Source organism: Diceros bicornis, chromosome 4 (genome assembly GCF_020826845.1).
Source record: "Diceros bicornis minor isolate mBicDic1 chromosome 4, mDicBic1.mat.cur, whole genome shotgun sequence".
Classification (NCBI taxonomy): Eukaryota; Metazoa; Chordata; class Mammalia; order Perissodactyla; family Rhinocerotidae; genus Diceros; species Diceros bicornis.
Window position 1 is genome coordinate 11,913,283 of NC_080743.1, and position 22,232 is coordinate 11,935,514.

Genomic DNA, 22,232 nt, shown 5'->3' on the forward strand with positions numbered 1-22,232 from the left:
TGATATTTTCCAGGAGGAAGAGACCTTATCTACAGAATGCTGTTAGCAGAATGGTGGCTGGCGAAAGGACTGCTTATACGAAATAAACCCAGAATCCATGAGGTTACACTCTCTGGGAGTGTATAAACCATGCAACTCTCCAAAATATAAAACAGAAATATTTCATAACATAAACACTTACCTCTGTATGAGGTGAGCCCATAAACCTTACTAGAGATTTCATCTATTTTGCTGGGCCATAGCTTCCTGTTCTTCAAGGGAAGAAAGAACCTGTAGAGCCACCCTTGATGTCCCAGATCTCTCCCTGCTTCATTTGAGCCTCTTGGTTACTTGTATCCTTGAAATTATTACAGGCATATCTCATTTTATTGTGCTTAACAGGACCCTCCACCAGCAAAACGATTATGACTCGCTGAAGGCTCAGATGATGGTTAGCACTTTTTAGCAATAAAATATATTTTAATTAAGGAATGTTCACTGTTTTCTTAGACATAATGCTTTGTACACTTAATATATTGACAACAGTACAGCGTAAACACAACTTTTATATGCCCTGGAAACCAAAAAATTTGTGTGACTCACTTCATTGTGATATTCATTATGTTGTGGTGGTCTGGAACCAAAGCCACAATCTCTCCGAGGTATGCCTGTAGCCAAGTTTGATACTGGGGTAAGAGTTTTGATTTGTGTGAGTCTAATTTGACAATCTATTCATGTTAAATTGGCCTATGAATGAGAGAAAATGAGAATGGCACACAAATTGTGTATTCATATAATATATAATTCAGATTGGGACATGTCCAAGACTGAGAGGCACTGTTATTAATAATTACACCAAGACAACAGGCACTAATTGAGATTTATCTGGGCAAAACTGAAACATAGTCATGGTACAAATAGCCATGGCTCCTTCATTCAATAGTTTATTTGTTTATCTGATAAAAACTTTAAAAGTTTTGCCAACTTGAAATGTCCTGGTGAGAAAGTGAATGGGAAAATATGGTCCCATGTAGGAGTTGCAATAGTTAGCAATATACGAATTAGGAATTATTTTGGCTGACCTTACAGTAACAATATAAGGATCAGAGAAAAACATAGTATGACATACTTATGTGTCATTTCTAATTAAACATTAAAAAATCATATATATCTCTGGTGGATAGTTTGCTTATTCATGTATTTATCCACATAAATACTAGTATTTCAGAATATCTTAAAGTTAGAATTACACTAACAGGTGATACGAATAGCACTCACTAACTTATACTTTTAGAATCACTGAGCATTTCATGTGTCTCAAGGGAATCTTACACAATGCCTAATGCTTAGGAGTTGTTCAATGTATGAAGACATAAAAACACACAAAACATGTAATTATGATATCAGAACCATTGCCTGCTAGGGTAGACTTTTTCTGGAGATTTTAGAGGCAGCATGAAAACTTATGTGTAATCTAAATTCTGTGATTCCTGTTTTTATCAACTAATTAGAGGAACATGAATAAGGCTTCATTTGACTCAAGAACTCCTTGAAATTATAAATAAAACGAATGTGTGCTCATATGTCCTTTTTCAGTACAGAGAGAGGTTTTTTTTTTCTTTTTTGTGAGGAGGATCAGCCCTGAGCTAATATCTGCCAATCCTCGTCTTTTTGCTGAGGAAGATGGGCCCTGGGCTAACATCCATGCCCATCTTCCTCTACTTTATATGGGACGCCGGCACAGCATGGCTTGCCAAGCGGTGCGACGGTGCGCGCCCGGGGTTCCAAACCTGCGAACCCCGGGCCACTGCAGTGGAGCGTGCACACTTAACCACCTGCACCACCAGGTCTGCCCCGAGAGAGGTTAATTTTTTTAATCATATCCTTAAATTTCATCAGACTTGGATTTGTGACCAAAGAAGAGAAAAAAAGATTAAGAATCAGTGCTTAAGAGGAATAGTATCTAGGCGATAAGTCCTCTTAGCAATGACTCATATTGTGAGACAATAACGGTTCACATTCATGCTCTGATTAATGAAGGGGTTTCTGGCCTAGTAGGAGTTAGGTACTAATTAGGACCACTTTGAAAATATTAACCCGTAGCCATTCATTCAAATTTCCTGTACCTCAAAAGAAGAGAGGAGTAATTATCTAAATGCTTTTACCAAACTCTCTCTCATCTACTTAACAACCTGTATATTGTAAACTTTCTGATATCCAGGGTAAACTTTGAGTATAACATTTTGATTATTCAAATATTCAGATCCTAACGTTCTTCTATACTTGATACATCAATGATCAATTTCCAAATTATAAATATAATAAGATATTCATAACAGTAAAAATGTCTTTGGATCATAATTTAAGAATTCTGTTATTCAGAAAGTTGATTTCTTTCTTTCAGTGCCTTGAGGTTATTATGAACATAAAGATTATAGATTGTAAGACTCCTCAAAAGAATTAAATTAGGCAATATCTTCACTTCTTTACTTCCATTCACTCTTCACCTTCACCATCATGGTTCCTGTCTCTGCCACTTTGCTGAACTTGCTCTTTGTCAAGGTCACCATTGACTTTCCATGTTCCAAATTCAATACATACAGTCTTGTTCTCCTGTTCCAAGACTTTTGAGGTAGTAGCCAATACAGTTGAACAGTCTATTCTTTTTAATTAAATTATTTTTATCAAATTAGTATATGTGTATATTTTTAAAAGTCAAGCAACATTATAAAAGATAAAATTTTTAAAAATTTCTCATTAATAATGGTACAAAAATAAGAGACCAATACTAAGTATTGATCAGAAATGGTATATAGTTACTTTAAGCATAAAATGATATAGAAATTTACATTTACATGAAGAAGCTCCAGTTTATTACTAAAAATATCAGAAATATCTTATTTGGAAGTTTCATATGTATATAATATGTATTATATTTTATATATGTATAATTTATTTTCATATATATATAATATATATACATATATATATGTATATATATATATATAATATATATACAAAATATAATATATATTATATACATACATATATACTCCCTAATACACTATACTTTATTTTCCTTACATAATTATACAATATAAAGAAAACATAATAAAATTTTTAACCAAGCCCTATTACATTCTCCTCCAAACCATCCAGTTTACTTCAGTGTGCCATACAAATTTTATCATTTTTAACATGTTCCAAGATTTGAGAAAGGTTGAGAAATACTGCTCTATAAGCTTGCAGAACAGCTGTTCTCTACCGTTTCTCAAGTGCACATAGTTACTCTATAAACTGGTTGAAAAAATTAATGAATAAAAGGATAAAACACATAATTAGATGTATAGGGTATAGGGGGATTTCATTGAATCCTTGTTGACTCTGCAACAAAGCATGAAAGTTGTGTCTAAGAGAGGGCAACAAGGAATTACCACTATCTATTTGCTTACTTGTGGCCATGCAATTTACCTCTCTCGGATAAAGGTAGACTTCATTTATGCATTGGTTCAAGATCACTTAAGAGCACTTTGTGTGGGCACAAAACACTGCCAGATGTTATGAAAGTTATAGAGAAATAAAACTCAGTCAGTGTTTTCCAGGAATTCATATATGGGCAAGGAGAAGTTTTCAAAACAACCATAACAAAAGGTACAGATAGAGTATTATGGGATGCGTAAGACCAAGGCATTAATTGTGATTATTGGAGATAACAAAACGTAGTGGAGAAAACGAAAATAGTTACGGTATTGCAGAATAAGTGGGTTTTAACAGGTAAAAATGAATGCACTTCTAGGTGGAGGAAAAGACACAAGCACAGGCACAGTGTTATATTCTTGGAATTATAAGTACAAGTGTATAACTAGAACATAGCTTTTGTAAAGAAGGATAAATACTGAGATACGAGGCTAGAAAATAACCCCCGAACAGATTATGTAAGGACTTGAAAGTCACACCAAAAAGTTTATTCTAGAGGCAATGATCTTTTTTTTTAAGTTTAGAGTAAGGAAATCATACAATCAAATATATGTTTTTGAAATGATGTATTGGTTGCAAAACGATCAGTTGGGAGTTTATTGGAATAATCTGGGCAACAAAAAAATTTATGTAAAGATATGGCCTATGGATGGTGAACCACAATCTAGGTAGATTCTCTCTAAAGTTTTGAAGAGTAACTGATCTGAAAAATTGGTAAGATAACACCAAATGTGAGTGTGTTATTTGTGGAGTGGTCTCTGCCAGAGAGCTCATCCCTTCTCCTCTCCTTGGACTTATCTGGATTGGCATTGACTAGGGTCAGGAATTGGCAATTTCCCAATACACATTATCAGAGAGAGAATCCAATATCTGTGGGAATATGACCTCACAGGCTAAAATAAAACCACATCAAGAGAAAGATAATAAGCTGAACAACAGATGCTATTGGAAGCAAAATTAGCCAGAACAAAAATTTTAAATAATTATATTGACTGTATCAAAAAAGAAAAAGGAAGAAGAAGCAACATGAAAGAGCATAAGAAAAAATAGTAATAAAACTATATAAGTGAAAATCTTAGGTAGGAAGATGATATAAATAGTAAAATGAATGCAGCTGAAGAATAATTCATGAGTTTAAATATCAGATTGAGGAATTCTCCCAAAAGAAGTCTTAGAAGGATGAAGAGATATAAAATTAAATAATTTTTTGAAAGATATGGAGGAAGTAAAAGTACTTAGGCAACTGGTCCCAGAAGGAGAGAAAAATAAAAGTGGAGAGGAGAAAATTTGAAGAAATATGGAAGGCATGCAAATTAGAAGAAAGCAAGAGGAAAAATACTTCACCTATATATATGAAATTTAAGGATACCAAATACATAGAGACAACTTTAAACATTTCTAAAGGAACAAGAATCAAATGACATCAGATTTCTCAACAGCAATACTGAATGCAAGAAAACAATGGAGTGATATTTTTAAAATATTAAAAGAAAATAATTTTGAACATAGACTTTAAAATTTAGCCAACTTATTGTTCAAATGTGAAGGTAGAAAAAATAGTCTCTGGGATAACAGGTGATAGAAGGTTTTCTACCAGGGCCTCACATTATAAACATTTTTGAAGGAAAGAGAGATGAAATAAGAGGAGAAATAAATCTAGGAGATGCTGCAAATGATACGGAAAGCAAGGTTGATCAACTAACTTGATAAGATTTGCTGTTTCTTAAGAAAATTTTTCTTAAAGCTAAAACCAAACAGAACAGAAACAGTATATACATGATGATAGAGTTAAAACCTAGACCGTAGTAGGATTGGATCCCAGACAAGAAAAAGAACATTAGTCAGACAGTTGGCAAAATAGAAATATGGTTCATAGATAAGTTAATAGTATTATAGCAATGTTAACTTTCTGGTTTTGAGAGTTGTCTTATGATTGTATAAGACAATAACATTTGGAGAATGGATGAAAAATATTCAGCAATAATTTGTCATTTGAAAATAAAAAGTCAACGGGAAGGGTAAAATATAGATATCAATTATAAAAAAAAACAAGAAAGAAGAAAACAAAAACAGAAAGAGTAGAACAAAATGGAAAGACAAAGGAAGATAGAAATAGGCCCAATTATCTCAACAAATATAATACATATAAATGGACTAAATAGGCTGGTCCAGCTATTTGGTATTTTTATAATACACATATAAAGCAAAAGTATAAAGTAAAAGGACGGAAAAACATATTAGGAAAATTTTAACTGAAATACAGTTAGTGCAGCTATACTAATATCAGACAAAACAGAGTATGAGGAAAAAACATTATTAGGGATAAAGAAGGTAAATACATAATGATTAAAGGTTCAATTCACCAAGAATATGTAACAATCATAATCATGCAGGTCCTTAATAAAATAAACGAAAATGTAGAAAAAAAATTGATAGAATTAGGGAGAAGCAAACAAATCTACAATTATAGTGAAAGATTTCAATCTCTCTCTCTCATTTCTTGGTTAAGCGCACAAAAGAAAAATCAGCAAAGAAATTTGAATAACAATGAAAAGTTTGATCTACTGGACTTATGCGTTTATCATAACTAGGTTTTAACACTACCGAAGAATAGATAGAAGCCAAGATTGAAAAGGATTCTCCTTATGAAAATCATGAAAGTTAAAAGACGCTGCTTCTTATGGGACTGTCACAGCACACTTCCCACTCAGTACTCCCAGCATGGCTCATCTTTCAATTTAGGGAAAAGGAATAAGTAGTCCAGAAAGGGTTTGCATCTCAAACACAATGCTATTACTTAATATTAACCAAATGGTAGAAGGAGGAGACTGCCAAAATTCCTAATCTTCCAAACTAAGGTTTGTTGAGCCCATGTTTGAGTATGGTCAGAGAAAGAAATTACACTAATCGTTTGGAAAGGAAAAATTTTATATTGTAGGAAAGAGAGACACTGCTAAGAGGAAAAGATATTTCTCAACATATATGACTTTAAATATATGCTATTCTGTAAAAATTGGTAAAATGGATTAAAACAATCCCAAATAGAAAAATTCAATAATTGGAAAGCAACAGAAAATATTACTGAGTGAAAGAAAATAAAATTAGTGTTTAATACTGAATTGATAAAAACTCATGCTAAAAAATAATAATCTGTTCAAGCAACATCAGTACAATTTCTGGCTGCTTTTAAAAATAGTTGCTCTGTTAAAACAAGTATAAGGTAATTGGCTGTGATTTAAATAAAAGAAATATTGGGGAAATGTTATTTATACTCTAATTCTTCTAATTATAATGATTTTAGATAAGTAAGATAATATTCAACTCCCATGGCTTTTTTAACATCAGAAATATTAAAAATAAATGGGAAATTATTAATAGAATTTTATATAAAATGAGTTCCACAATATCTGGAATGACAGAGAGAACGACAGATTTTATTAGATTTCATAGATTCAGAGAGCTTAATCTAATACAACCATATTCCCATGCATATGATTTAATTATTACATAGTGATATATTTACAGTCCTCAGGAAGCATCATCATGAAATAGAAAGTGCACTAGACTGAATCAGGAAACAGAGCCTGGAAATAGTACCAGCTCTGGCACTTTTCGATTATGTGACCTTGGATAAACTATCTTAGCTCTTTAAACTCACTTCCTTATCTGTAAAACAGAAATAATAAATTAAATTAAATGTTACGATGTGACATTATCTACCACTGGGATGGCTAACACATTTTAATTTTCATAATCCATTGGTTGTGGCTGCACAAAGCATTCATTTGAAAGGAAAGTCAATCAGGACTCAGCATGATTTATGAGTGATGTTTTCCAAGGGTTCAGATATCTTGCCCGGAACAGGATAGGCATCCCAAAACTCTCTACTACCCCCTCTCCCTCCTACTTTTCCTTCCTCCTACATATTTAATATAAAATGTGGAAACTAGTTAGCTCAACTTAAAATATCAATATAGACTTCAGGTGAAATAGACTGGATTAAACAGTTTAAACATATATATATATATATTTTTGTTGTTGTTGTTGTTGTTGTTGTTGTTGTTGTTGTTGTTGTTGTTGTTCCCTCCTTGCACCCCAGTACCATGATCTTAAAGGAAAAAAATGTGCAAAGACAATGAGAGAGCAAGGCAGAAAATAGCAGTGACACCAAAAAACATTTAGAAGCTGGAAAGCAGATGGATGAAAGATAACTGACAATAGACACTGTAAAGTTGAAATTTAAGGTTTGATGTGAGGAAGCAAAGAGGAAGAAAGCTAATTCACAATGCAGAACACAACAAGACGGGGAATTGGAGACATGGTTTAAAGATTTGTTTGAAGGATATAATGAGATTAACTGATGCTTTGGCAACCACGCATAACCAGGTGACTCTTCCATCCCTGTGCCATGACAGGAAACTAAAGGTTCACCCTCTGAAAAAATTAAACCAGAGAGATTCTGGATTCAGGGACATCAGGTACAGCTAAGGATGGGGGATGAGGTAACTGACAGAAAATTGGGAGATGAAATGAAACTCCTCATATCAAGTTTTGCTGAGAACAATGGCAGTTACTCATATATCACAGGCAAAATACTGGAACAGTCTTCTTCTGAGGAAACCTCATAATACAGGTCCATGCATGAAAAGTCTGGACCCCACTTAATCATACCACATTAAAGCACACAAGTCAATTAAACTCAACCACATATAAGAACAAGAGTTTTCAAGTAGTGTTTCAGAACCTTATTCTTAAATATAAGCAAACAAACAAGGACTGGCAGTATTTTTCAGAAAAGCTCCAAGAGTAAAGTAACCTGGGGGAATAGAAGTACACAGCATGCAGAAGAACCACCCACAAAAAACCAAACAAATCTATATGGTATTAATATCCTCAGAGATGTACAGAAGATACTGCATCTACGAACCAAGAACAGCAGTGAGTGTACATTTTAGACATTTGATTACATAGTTTAAAAAAATAAAAATAGAAGATAAAATTGATTAAATATTGCAGAAAAGAGAATAAATACAAAAAGAGATGGGGAAATAAGTGATAAATAGTAGAAAACTTAAAGGATCAGTCCAAGAGGTCCATCTGAATAACAGGAGTTCTAGAAAGAGAAAACAGAATGGAGAAAATGATGAAATAAATAAAAGAATAATGGGTCAGCAAGATGGCAGACTAGGAAGCCATACAACCTCATTCTCCCACAGAGATATCAAATAAATAACTACAGAATGACTAAAATAATTTTATAGGAGCTCTGGAAATGAGTCCAAGTTTACAGCAACTAAGCAAATACCCAATCAAAAAAAAAGCCACAATAAAAAAAAAGCCACATTCAAAACAGATATTTCATGGCATTTTACTGCCCCACCCCACTTCCTCCTCAGTGTGATATAGCACAGTTGGGAAGAAATAGCACATTTTTAGTTTCTCTCCCTTAGGGTGGAAGGAGCAGAGTAGAACTTGTTTGGAATGTTCTAGCCCATCTCTGGGCTGCCTGAGTGACTGGTTTGGGTCTTGCCTGACACAAAGCACAGAAGAGGAATGGCAATATAGTTTAGATCTCAGTCTGGAAACCATAGAAGCCAGTGGTGGGCACCATGGTGCATTAAAACTGCAGGGGAATTGCAGATCCACAGACTCCTGGGGGAAAATGATTGTGGGCAGAGAAATACAATTGAAAAATCTAAAGCCTCAAAATGAAACTGAGGAGAAACTCTTTGGGAAATTAAGACATTTATAAGCACCTGGAGAAAACTGAAAGAAAAGAAAAACCACACATATACTGGCCCAGACAGGATGTATGCCCAGAAAAGACCTAAGAAGACCTTAAGGCTTCACTCTGAGCTACTCTCAAGGCTCAAGGATTTGCTAAATAGTGAAATTCTTCCACGTGTGTCTGCAAAGATTGGAAAAGGTGGCTATTTTATAAAAGCCCAATTTTCAGCAAATGATCCCAAGTCATACAAAGAACCAGGAAAATAAGGCCCGTTTAAAGGAACAAAATAAATCCCCAGAAACCATCCCTGAAAAAAAACACACATATCAGACTTACTAGACAAAGACTTTAAAACAATGCTTTAAATATGCTCAAAGAGGCAAAGGAAAACATGGACAAAGAACTAAATGAAATAAGGAAAACAATATATGAGCAAATAGGAATATCAACAAAGAGATAGAAATTATAGAGAAGAATCAAACAAATTTTGCAGCAGAAAAATAAGAGAACTGAATTGAAAAATTCACTAGAGGGGTTCAATAGTAGTCTTGAACAAAAAAAAATGGATCAGCAAAATTAAAGACACATCATTTGAAATAATTGAGTCTGAGAAACAAAAAGAAAAGAAAATGAAGAAAAGTGAACAGAGACTCGAGATCTTATGAAATACTATCAAATGGACCAATATATGCATTGTGGGAATTGCACAAGAAGAAGAGAGAAAGAAGCAGAGAAACCTCTGAAGGAATAATGGCTGAACTTTCCAAATTTGAGGAAACACATGGATTTACAAATCAAAGAAGTTCTATGAATTCCAAGTAGGATAAACAAAATAAGACCCACATTGTGAGATGTTATTTAAAAAAACTGTCAAAAGACAAAGACAAAGAAAGAATCTTGAAAGCCACAAGAGAAAAGTGGCTCATCACATATAAGGGATTTTTTCAATGAGACAATCAGCAGATATATCAGCAGAAATTTTGCAGGCCAAAAGGCAGTGGGATTATATATTTAAAATGCTGAAATTATTTTAACTTTTTTCAACTGAGAATTCTATATCTAGCAAAACTGTCTGTGATAGTTAATTACATGTGGCAACTTGGTTACGCCATGCTACCCAGATATTTGGTCAAATATTATTCTAGATGTTTCTGTGAAGGCATATTTTAGATGAGATTAACACTTAAACCACTAGACCATGAGTAAAAAGACAAATAAGGACATTATATAATAAAAAGGTCAATTCACTAAGAAGATATAATAACTATAAACACACATGCACCAAACATCAGAGGTACAAAATATATATAGGATGCAAATATTTACATAATTGAAACAGAAATAAACCTCTCTACAATAATAGTAGGAGACATCAATGCCTCCCTTTAAATATCGGATAGAACAACCAGAGAGAAGATCAGTAAGTAAACAGAGGACTTGAACAACACTATAGACCAACTGGACCTAACAGACATATACAAAACACTCTACCAACAACAGCAGAATATACATTTTCTCAAGTGCACGTTATCCAGGATATGCAATATTAAGTCATAAAACAAATTAATAAATTTAAAAATATTAAAATCACACCAAGTATGTTTTCCAATCATAAGGGAATAAAAGTAGAAATCAACAGCATAAGGAAAACTAGAAAATTCACAAATATGTGAAAATTAAATAACACACTCTTAAACAGCCAATGAGTCAAAGAAGGAATCACAATGGAAATTATAAAATATCTTGAGACAAATGAAAACAAAAACACAATATACTAAAACGTATGGGATGCAGCAAAATCAGTGCCAACAGACAAGTGTATGGCTATAAATAATTACATCATAAAAGAAGAAAAGTCTCAAATAATCAATATAACTTTACACTTCATGGAACTAGAAAAAGAACAACAAACTAACATCAAAGCTAGCAGAAGGAAGAAAATAAATATTAGAGCAGAGATAAACAAAATAGAGTTATAAAAACAACAGAGAAAATCAATGAAAACACGATTTGATTCTTTGAAAAGATAAAAAAAATTGACAAATCTTTAGCTAGAAAGACTAATTAAAAATGAGATAAGGCTCAAATAACTAAAATCAGAAATGAAAGAGAGGACGTTACTATGATTTTACAAAAATAAAAAGGATTAGAAAAGAGTACTATACAAATTGTATGCAAATAAATTGGATAACTTAGATGAAATGGACAAATTTCTAGAAACACACAACCTACCAACACGGAATCATGAAGAAATAGAAAATTTGAATAGATCTATAATGCATAAGGAAATTGAATCAGTAATCAAAAACTTCTCAACAAAGAAAGTCAAAGCCCAGATGGCTTCATTAGTAAAGAAGAATTAACAACAATCTTTCCCAAACTCTTCCAAAAAATTGAAGAGAATGGAATACCTCCTAAATCCAGTAAGGCTACCTTATCCTGACACCAAAGCCAGAAAAAAAAACTACAAGAAAAGAAAACCAATATCCCTTACAAATATTGATGCAAAAATCCTCAATAAAATACTGGAAAACTCAATTAAATAGCGTAAGAAAAAGATTATACACCAGGATGAAATTGGGATTTATTCTTCCAATGCAAGGATGGTGCAACATATGAAAAATCAATCAGTGTGATACACGTTAACAGAATTAAGAAAAAAGCCACATGATCATCTCAATCAATAGAGGGGAAAAAAATTGACAAAATTCAACACTTTTGATGATAAAAACTCTCAATGAACAAGAAATACAAGGAAACTACCTCAATATAATAAAAGTCATATAAGAAAAAAATCACAGCTAATATCATATTCAATGGTAAAACACAGAAAAATTTTCCTCTAACATCAGGAATAAGACAAGAATGCTTGCTTTTGCCACTTGTATTTAATATAGTACTAGAAATGCTACCCAGAGCACTTAGGGAAAGAAAAAAAGGCACTAAAAGACATGCAAATTGGAAAGGAAGAAGTAAAATTATCTCTGTTCATAGAGAACACGATCTTATATGTAGAAAATCCTAAAGATTTCCCCTTAACACACATACACAAAAAACTCTGTTAGAATTAATAGACAAATTCAACAAAGTTATAGGATACTAAACCAACACACACAAACATCATTTGTGTTTTTATACATTAACAATGAGGAACCTAAAAAGGAAATTAAGAAAACAATTCCATTTATAATAGTATCAAGAAGAATAAAATACATAGAATAAACTTAACCAAGGAGGTGAAAGACCTGTACACTGAAACCTCCAATATGTTGCTGAAAAAATTTAAAGATGACACAAATAAATGGAAAGACATTCCGTGTTCATAGAGTAGAAGATTTAATATTGTTAAGCTACTACTCAAAGTAATCTACAAATTCAATGCAATCCATATCCAAATCCATCCTAAAATTCATACAGAATTTCAAGGGACCCCAAAGAGCCAAAACAATCTTGAAAAAGAAGATAATTGTAGTTCTCACACCACCTCATTTCAAAACTTACTACAAAGCTATGGTAATGAAAACAGCGTGGTTCTGATATAAAGACAGACATAGAACAATAGAATAGAACAAGAGTACAGAAGCTAATTCTTGCATATATGGTCAAATGATTTTCAACATAGGTATTAAGGCCATTCAATGGGAAAAGACAGTCTTTTCAACAAATGGTGCTTGGAAACTGGATTCCACATGCAAAAAAGTGAAGTTAGACCCTTACTTTATACCATATACAAAAATTAACCCCAGGGTCCGGCCCCATGGCGTAGTGGTGAAGTGCGCACTCTCTGCTGCTGTCGACATGTGTTCGGATCCCTGGTGCACACCGAAGCACCTCTTGTTAGGCCATGCTGTGGCAGCGTCCCATATAAAGTGGAGGAACATAGGCACAGATGTTAGCCCAGGGCCAGCCTTCTTCAGCAAAAAAAGAGGAGGATTGGCATGGATGTTAGCTCAAGGCTGATCTTCCTCACAAAACAAAAAAACCACCAAATCAATCAAAGGCCTAAACATAAAAGCTAAAACTATAAAACTCTTAAAAGAAAATGCAGGGCAAAAACTTCATGACATTGGATCTTGCAATGATTTCTTGGATATGACACCAGAAGCACATGCAACACAAGAAAAAATAACCTAGAATTCATCAAAATTAAAAACTTTTGTGCATCAAAGAACTCTATGAACAAAATAAAAATGCAACCCACAGAATGGGAGAAAATATTTGCAAATCATATATCTGATAAGGGATTAATATCCAGAATACATAAAAATCCTATCACTCAACAATAAAAAGAAGCAAACAATCCAATTTTAGAAAATGGGTAAAGGACTTAAATAGACATTTCTGCAAAGAAGATGTATAAATGGCCAATAAGTACATTAAAAGATGCTCAACATCACTAACCATTAGAGAAATGCAAATCAAAACCCCAATGATATATGACCTCACACCCATTAAAATGGTTACTATTAAAAAAAGAGAGAGAAAATAATAAGTGTTAGCCAGGATGTAGAGAAATTGGAACCCTTATGCACTGTTGTTGGGACTATAGAATAGTACAGCCACTGTGGAAAAAAGTATGGTGGTCTCTCAAAAAATTAAAAATAAAATTATCATATGATCCAGCAATTCCATCTCTGGGTATGTACCCAAAACATTTGAAATCAGAGTCTCAGATATCCATACAACCATGTTCATAGCAGCATTATTCATGATAGCTAAAATGTGGAGGCAACCCAAGCATCAATTGGCAGATAAATGGATAAGCAAAATGTGGTATCTACATAGAATGGAATATTATTCAACCTTAAAAAGGAAAAAAATTCTGACATGCTACAACATGGATGAATTTTAAAGACATTATGCTAAGTGAAATAAGCTAGTCACAAAGGGACAAATACCTATAAATAAAATATATATAAAATACCTAGAGTAATCAAATCCTAGAGACAGAAAGTAGAATGGTTGGTTTCCAGGGGCTGAGGGGAAGGGAGAATTGGGAGTTAGTGTTTAATGAGTACAGAGTCTCAGCTGAAGAAGAGGAAAATGTTCTGCAGATGAATGATAATGATTGCACAATGATGTAAAGGTACTTAATGCACAAGTAAAAGGAGTAAATATGGTTACGTTTTATGTTATATATATTTTACCACAAAAAAAATAATACAAGCAAAATACTCAGAACTGAGGAATATAAATTTTCAGACTGAAAAGCCAGAATAAATTGAGTAGAAAGAAAATCCATCCAAGCAAACAAACAAATATCTATGAAACAAATCACTGTTAAACTGTAGAACACTGTAGAAAGAAAAAATGCTAAGTTTCCAGTCAGAAGGGAAAAACAATAAACAGAAGCTCATGTACATCAGACTGAGAATTAAATGGCAATGGACTTCTCAAAGATAACACTGGAAGCTAGAAGACAGTAAAACAATTCTGAAAAAAATCTGAAAGAAGTTCTACACAAATCACCAGCCAAATATAAGTGTAGCATAAAGATGTGTTTAGGCTTTCAAGGTTTTAAAAAATTTACCTCCTATGTATAATTTCTCAGTAAACTAAGGGGGAAGGCACTGCATTAAAATAACAAAATAAATAGAGAAAGAACAAGATATAGAATCCTGGAAACAAGAGTCCCAATACAGCATAGAGACAAGTGAATTCTCAAGATCACAGTTGAAAAGATGTACCAAGAATAATAGCTGTAAGAGCAGGTTTAGAGAGCAAGCAGTCCTGACTGAATCAGCAAAATGAAGGGCTCAAGCAGAAATATCTTGGACAAGAAAAATTATATATATGGGTGTGCTTGGGGATAGGGGTGGTTTGAATGGTATGAGACTTGCAAATAAGTTTTAAAAAAAAAAAAAAAGTATAAGAAAGCAAACATATCCTAATATATTGAGTGGCTCCGGTGTGAGTAGTATTTACATAGTCATAGAAATTAAAACATTAAATATTAATTAACCTTCAAATAGTGATGATATAATTCTGTTGGGAGAATAGAGGAGGGGATATGTAAGTGTGTGTATTAGGGAAGGTTTATAAGCGAATTAAATCTCCATCTTTCACAGTGAAAATTTGTAGACAATATCTAAAATTGAAAAAGAAATATTAGCAGAATAAGCATGTTATTTGGAAATATAAAAGTAAATAACACAAGAGTCAATTAAAATGATTAAATCATACTGCCTTGGCGTAGCAGGAAGAGTGAGTAGGGAGGTATGGAGCATGGGATTTCTATTTTTTCTTCATTTCATTTTGGTTTATAAGTTTAGAAGTTAAATAATTGGATAAAAATAAAATTACTTTTAAATAAAAGATGCAGAGCCTTATGAAATATATAAAGTACATGAAACTAATGGAGATCTGATGAAATAGCAAATAGAGCCACTGACAAAGGAGGATCTGGCCGAGTTAGACCAGTTCACATACAAAGAAGAGAAAATCAACAAGGATAAAGATATCACCATGAGCTTTTAAAAAGAGAAAGATTTGAATATTTAAGAATTAAAATGCTGGAAAGAGGGAGAAATGGGGAGCTGCTGTTCAATGGGTATAAAGTTTCAGTTGTACAAGATGGAAAAGGTCTAAAGATCTGCTGTACAACATTGTGCCTATAGTTAACAACACTGTATTATGCACTTAATCTGTTAAGAGGGTAGGTCTTACGTTAAGTATTCTAATCACAATAATTAAAAAAGAGATTTAAGAGAAACTCTTGAGAAAATTGGTAAGACTTTCAAATAATTTTACAAATATGATTTTATGATTCTTCTGTGATAGAAGTAAAGAATATCATCTGATCAGAAAAATTTCTGTAAAACAAAAGAAAAATACATACAAAAGTACATATTTGATAGGCAAAATTTTATTAACAAGATAAAATATATTTTTATATAACAAAAAATAATGTTTAAATCCTGAAGGAAATTTAATATCATTATTTAAACAAAATAATTTATATTACTCTGATACTTGACAGATTTCTTGAAGGAGATACTATGCTGACATAGCCATATAGTAAAGCTATCAATTCAATTTATTTCTTGGTAATACCTATTTCTCCTAATTTTCAACTTCTACTCAAAATCAGGTCCTTGATATCCATGAAACTGCTTTCTGAATATTTATAAAATATTGAATTAGATATGGATATTTTATCTAGACATCTCAACATATTTCATGTAGTCTTATATTTATAGTTCAAAATTAACATGACCAATTTCTAATGAATTTAATTACTCTTCATCAAAAATGTTCATTAAATATAATTTAAAAATTCATATAACTCACCTTTTTGAATGAGATGTCTTGATTTTTTTGATTTTATGCCAATATCTTTCGTTTTTAATTCATATAAAATAGAAGAAACATGTTTTCTCTGTTCACTAGAAGTTTTTAAACCAATAGGAGAATATATACTCTGTGGAAACAAAATAAATGACAACAATGATAATATCTCATATATGTTTTAGAGTTCTCTAAGAACTCTCACATGTATTACACAATATCATGTTGATTTTCATTTATAAAATAAGAAAACCTATGAGATAAGAAGAGTTGAGAAAAGATGAAAAGAGCTCCACTTTGTATGATTTTGATAAGTTGTCTTTCTATTAAGAGTTGATGATATACTTTGCACAATGCTCTAAAGGAGATGAGGGAAAAGGGGACCTGTCAAGGGGGTGCCACGACAAAAGGAACCAGGGTGGGAGAGAAATAAGGAATAAACAAAGAGAAGCAAGATAGTGTTGCCCAGAAAGCCTGAAGGAAGATTCTGAATGAGAAAAGAGGGCCAAAATTACTTCATGGAACACTAAATGGTAGCAACACAGAAGAAAGAGAAATGGGACCAGAATTATCACAAGTCCTAAAAGTATAAATGGATCAGATATGTGTGGAAAGTATAACCAGTAGAACACGGAAAAGGAGCTTCACGGAGAGTGGGAGCACAGTCAGATGTAAACTACACAATGTCTGTAAACGGGTCGGGAAGTTTTAATAATTAGTACGGTGTTATCTCCCTTTCTCTTCACAGTCAATCCAGAACCAGTACTGAAGCTCCACCAGTTCATCAGAAACCCAGCCTCTTTCAAAACTTGTCATCTCTATCTTCCTGCATCTACATGGCATCTACCCTCTGGGTTTACTCATGAGTCAAAACTGCTGCTTGAGTTTCAAACAGCATGTTCACATTTCAGTCAGCAGGATGGAGGAAAGGGTAAAACAATAAAAGGGCACTGGCTATGTCTTAAGGAACTTTTCCCAGAAGTCCTTCCAGTAACTTATGTTTATTTCTCATTGGCCACCTGTAGCTACAAAGGAGAAGGTAAGAAATGCAGGCTTTTTGCTAGGTACTTTTCTGCCTGGAGTAAAACTGGGGATCTGTTACCAAGAAAGAAGAAAAGGACAGATATTGGTAGGCATCCAACAGTCTGCTACAAGGAAAAAATCAGAGTCTTGGGAGGGGATGTACGTTTGTATTTTGAAAAACCTTCCCAGATATTATGGCTTTCTTGATGAGAACCACTGGTCTAACTTTTGAAGACTCACAAATATATACCTTCAGATAGATCTCCTTTCTGAGATGTTTGTTTTTGTATACTGGTATAGTGCTTATTTGCCATTGTTTTAAGCTCTTTACAGATATTCATTTATGTTACACTCTTAACAACCATGAGCTGTGATCTTTCACTCTGGAAAATCTCAAAAACATCTCATACTCAAGACAATTGAAGTCATATCTTTCCTCCAAACCTATTAATACTCCTTTCTAGTTTTGGTGAATAGCACCACCTTTATCCAATGAGAGGAAAGTCACATAAACTCTCTAATATGTAACAGCTGATGGAATTTTGAAATAGAGAACTGGTCATATTTCCCCTACCTTGACCTGTCCACTTGTCCAAGCATCTTTATTCCACAATTTAGAAGAGACACTTCGATATGTGTCCTGGTCCCCTGTACTTACAATTTTCTGCCCAAATTCCTATACCACACAGTACAGATATATTTAACAAAATATCCTTGAGTTTCTTTCTATCTTTTACATTTTATATGTGATATTCTCTAACCTATTTATTGAAAACAATTTGTCTCTATGTAGTGACTCATTGTGCAAGGATTTTTTAATGCTCATGACAGGTACTAGGTATTATCTGGTCCTGGAATGAATCTCCTGTTTTATTCTTCACTAAAAAATCCTTCACTAATTAACTCTTACACAATTTCTTTTCAGTCTTTATATGACAAAAATACTACTTTTTGCTAGAAAGACAAATAAGTAGGTACTTTTAAGCTCATATAGTCTCTTTATATTTAGAAATTTTTCTTAAAGTTGTCAAGAATAATTATAATACAATAACACACAATATCAACACATTATCAAAATATGACATTATTTTAAGTAATGTTGCTTCTATTTTCATTTGGGCTCAATTATTTCTATTAAACAAAGTATGACAAAAAAATGTAGACCACTGTTTTGCAATCAAATCTGTAACAATCAATTCCAAACGCTTTTTAAACCTCTAATTCGTTGACCAAGTTACATGATCATTCTTGTATATTTTTACTTTTATGAATTTTGATTTATTTTGGTAACTTCTCTCTGTCCCTCCCATCTAACAATGCAATTCATCATATGTTAAAAATCACCTCAAATTCTATTTCAATCATAGAAGGGCCCTTTCTTTCTTCTAGATCTCACACTTATATTCTACCCATGAGAAAACAATGAAAGTGGAATGTAAGAATATGTTCGGCAATTCTGTTTCTACTAGTATTTATTCTTTTACCTTCCCATGAAAGAATAAAGAAATTTTTTAAAAGATATATATCTATCTGTCAAAGCTGAGTATCTAATCTCTATCACAGATAAGGTTAATTTATAGAATCATGAAATTTAAAAGCCCCAAAATTAAATAGACAGGTAGTTAGATCCTTTCAGAGAAATATTTCCTTTACACTTATCCTTTTTCATATATCCACATATCATTGTCATCACTTAAAATAATTTTCCCTTCCTTGGCTTTTATAAAAGAAGAATCCACGACAAAGGTTGCATATGTGATAGTGAAACAAATCTAAAGGAAGATAATCAGAGAGTCTAAAACCCTAAATGAACTGAGGCTTACACAAGCTGCCAAGGTAAGGAAAATGAGCTTTTCTGTTACATGTACTGCAAGAAGGAAAAGAAAGGATGTGCCTACTGTTGATTGATCTTCAAAATCACGGAGAAGGAAAAGTTATCAGAAGACTGGGGATAATCCTATGAATATCTTGTTTTCAATAACAGAAAGTATATTCTATTAACTAAACTACCTTAAAGCTAACACTGGTCCTCAATACTTTCAGAAAATATTTTAAGGATATTTGGTAGCATTTAGTAAAGGAATAATCACCAAGAAGCAGTATAAATTGGCAACAAACTAATTATATCAGATATAATTTTATTTTTAACAGGGTCAAAATTAATTCAGATTCAAATATCCTTGACATTATAAACCTGCATTTCAGCAATATGTTTGATAAATGCTTTAAGCACTTATGGAAAGACAATATGATTAGGTGGAGATCAGAGATTCTCAGTCATCACATGAAAAAGAGTAAGGATTAATAAAATGGTGCCAACCTGAAAGGAGATCTCTAATGTCATGATATGTGGACCTGTTCACATATCTATCTCTATCCTGATCAATATTTATATGAATAACTTGAATAAAATATAAAGGAAATGCTTATCAAATATTCAGATGAGGTGGTAAAAGAACAAAATCAGTTAACATCAAACAGTAATTTAAAATATTATCAGATCTTACATTCAAGTCTTTAATCCATTTGGAGTTAATTTTTGTGTATGGTGTAAGGTAAGGGTCTACTTTCATTTTTTTTGCATGTGGCTATCCAGTTTTCCCAACACCATTTGTTGAAGAGACTTTCTTTTCTCCATGGGCTCCTTTGTCAAAGATTAGCTGTCCATAGATGTGTGGGTTTATTTCTGGGCTTTCGATTCTATTCCATTGATCTGTGTGTCTGTTTTTGTGCCAGTACCATGCTGTTTTGGGTGAACATGATGTAATCTGTGCAGAAGTGGAGGTGTAGTGATGTACACCTGAAATTTTTACAATCTTGTAAACCAATGTTACTGCAATCAACAAAAAATTAAAAAAAATAATAATAAAATAAAATATTATCAATAGACTGGAGCAACAGGTCAAACTAAATAGATGAAGTTTAATAGGAATAAATATCCCTAGTTGAGCAAAATGCATGTAATCACTGCAATACATAATGTGATTTAAAAACACGAGTGATAAACGAATAAAATATTTTAGTTGAGTAAATTAATTAAAAGTCCATTGTGTGAAGAACTTATGCTATATTAAGCATTTCATCTAGAATGAAGGAAATGACAGCCTTACCATATTCATTTCTGATCAGAACCAAAGCTGAAACACTATGTCAGGTCAGGTTATATTCAGATGGTTATAGATAATCTGGAACATAAAAAGACAGCAGCCTACCAACTGAATTATTTTTAAAGTAAACCCTACAAAAATAAGCTGTGTTTAAATCCAGAGTAGAGAAGAGGCAACAAAGGGAGATTCAGGCTTCTCACCTCCTCCAACTTCCATCTTCCTCATCTTGTAAAATGATATCATTCTCTTGCTTAAACCATAAAAAAATTAGAATTCTTTTCTCTCTTTTATCCTTTTTCTGAAACCCTATATCTAAGCCATCAACAAACCTTGGCAATTCAACCTCCTAAATGTATTTCACATCTGTTCACTTCTCTGTATTTCGCTTTACTTCTCTAGTCTAAGCTATAATCATCTCTTCCAACCACAAATAGCCTCCTATTGGTCACCGTCTTCACCCTGTATCCTACAAGATACATTTTCATTTGTCAAAAGGTAAATGATCATGTTTCTCTTTGGCTTTAAATATCCTAATGGCTATCCAAGGTGTTCAGTCCTTGCTACGAGCTACAAAAACCCAAAAGAACAGGACCCTTGACCACAGAGCCAAACTCATTTCATGCTACTCTTGACTTTGTTCACTATACTCCTGCCACACTGAATTTCATTCAGTCCCTTAAACCCAACTCAAACAAAACAAGCTACTGCGTGCCTCAGGATCTTGTGCAAGCACTTCCCTCTGCTAGAACACTCTCCTTCCTGCTCTTTGCATGACTAGCTTCTTATCCTTCAAATATTAACTTTAAATATTATTTCCTCAGGAAAACATTCTGTGACAATCATATGAGAAGTAGGCTTCCTCCTCTTATTCTCTTTCTCAGCACCGTATTTATTTCATTAATAAAATTCATCACAATTTTATTTGTTTGTTTACTTGGGTTACAAGTTTTTTTTCCCTAGAATCTAGTCCACAAGGGCAAGGACTTTGCTTGTCTTGTTTACTCAGTGCCAAGAGCTGCCCCTGGCCCTCAGCAGATACTCAAAAATTATTTGTTAGGTGTTGAATGAATAGCACCAAAGAGACGTACTAGAAGGAATAAGTGGAGGTTTAGGAACTTTGGTTTAATATAATATAAAATGAAACTCCATTTTTTGGAAAGAGTCCAAAAACCAGACATAACTTAAAAGAAATTCCTAGCTTGTATTTTTTAAAGGACTCTATCCCAAGTAACACTTTTCAACATTCCCTTCTTGTGTTCCTGAAATTTTCTATACTCTATCGTTATTCCAAAGCTTTTCACTCAGCAACTCTTTACAACTCTCTTTACAACTCATCCCCTTCTTCTAAGCTCTTTATCATGTACATCGACTTAGACTCTAAATTTTCTAGTCTTTTCTACTTTACCATTCCTCAATATGCTACACACAAAAAAAACATAAACATAACCATCTGGTAGGAATAATTATACCTTTACTCAGGCATATCTACCTATCTATTCTGTTCATTCTATATCACAATAAGCCAGAGAACCAAAAGGGCAATGAAAGAGCTCTCCTTTGATGGTATTGAATGGAGAATCTAAGAAAAATAATCTATAATACATATGGAAGTGGGAAGAGACATCTGTATA

At 33.0% G+C, this 22,232-nt stretch overlaps 1 protein-coding gene across 1 annotated transcript in view; it reads right to left on the reverse strand.

Moving 5' to 3' along the window:
• LRRIQ3 (leucine rich repeats and IQ motif containing 3) overlaps window positions 1-22,232 on the reverse strand; it is a 187,469-nt gene that overhangs the window by 42,196 nt on the left and 123,041 nt on the right. The window contains exon 6 of the mRNA XM_058538299.1: window positions 16,475-16,604. Within this exon, the coding sequence (XP_058394282.1) occupies window positions 16,475-16,604 (130 nt within the window). The remainder of the gene's footprint in view (window positions 1-16,474; window positions 16,605-22,232) is intronic.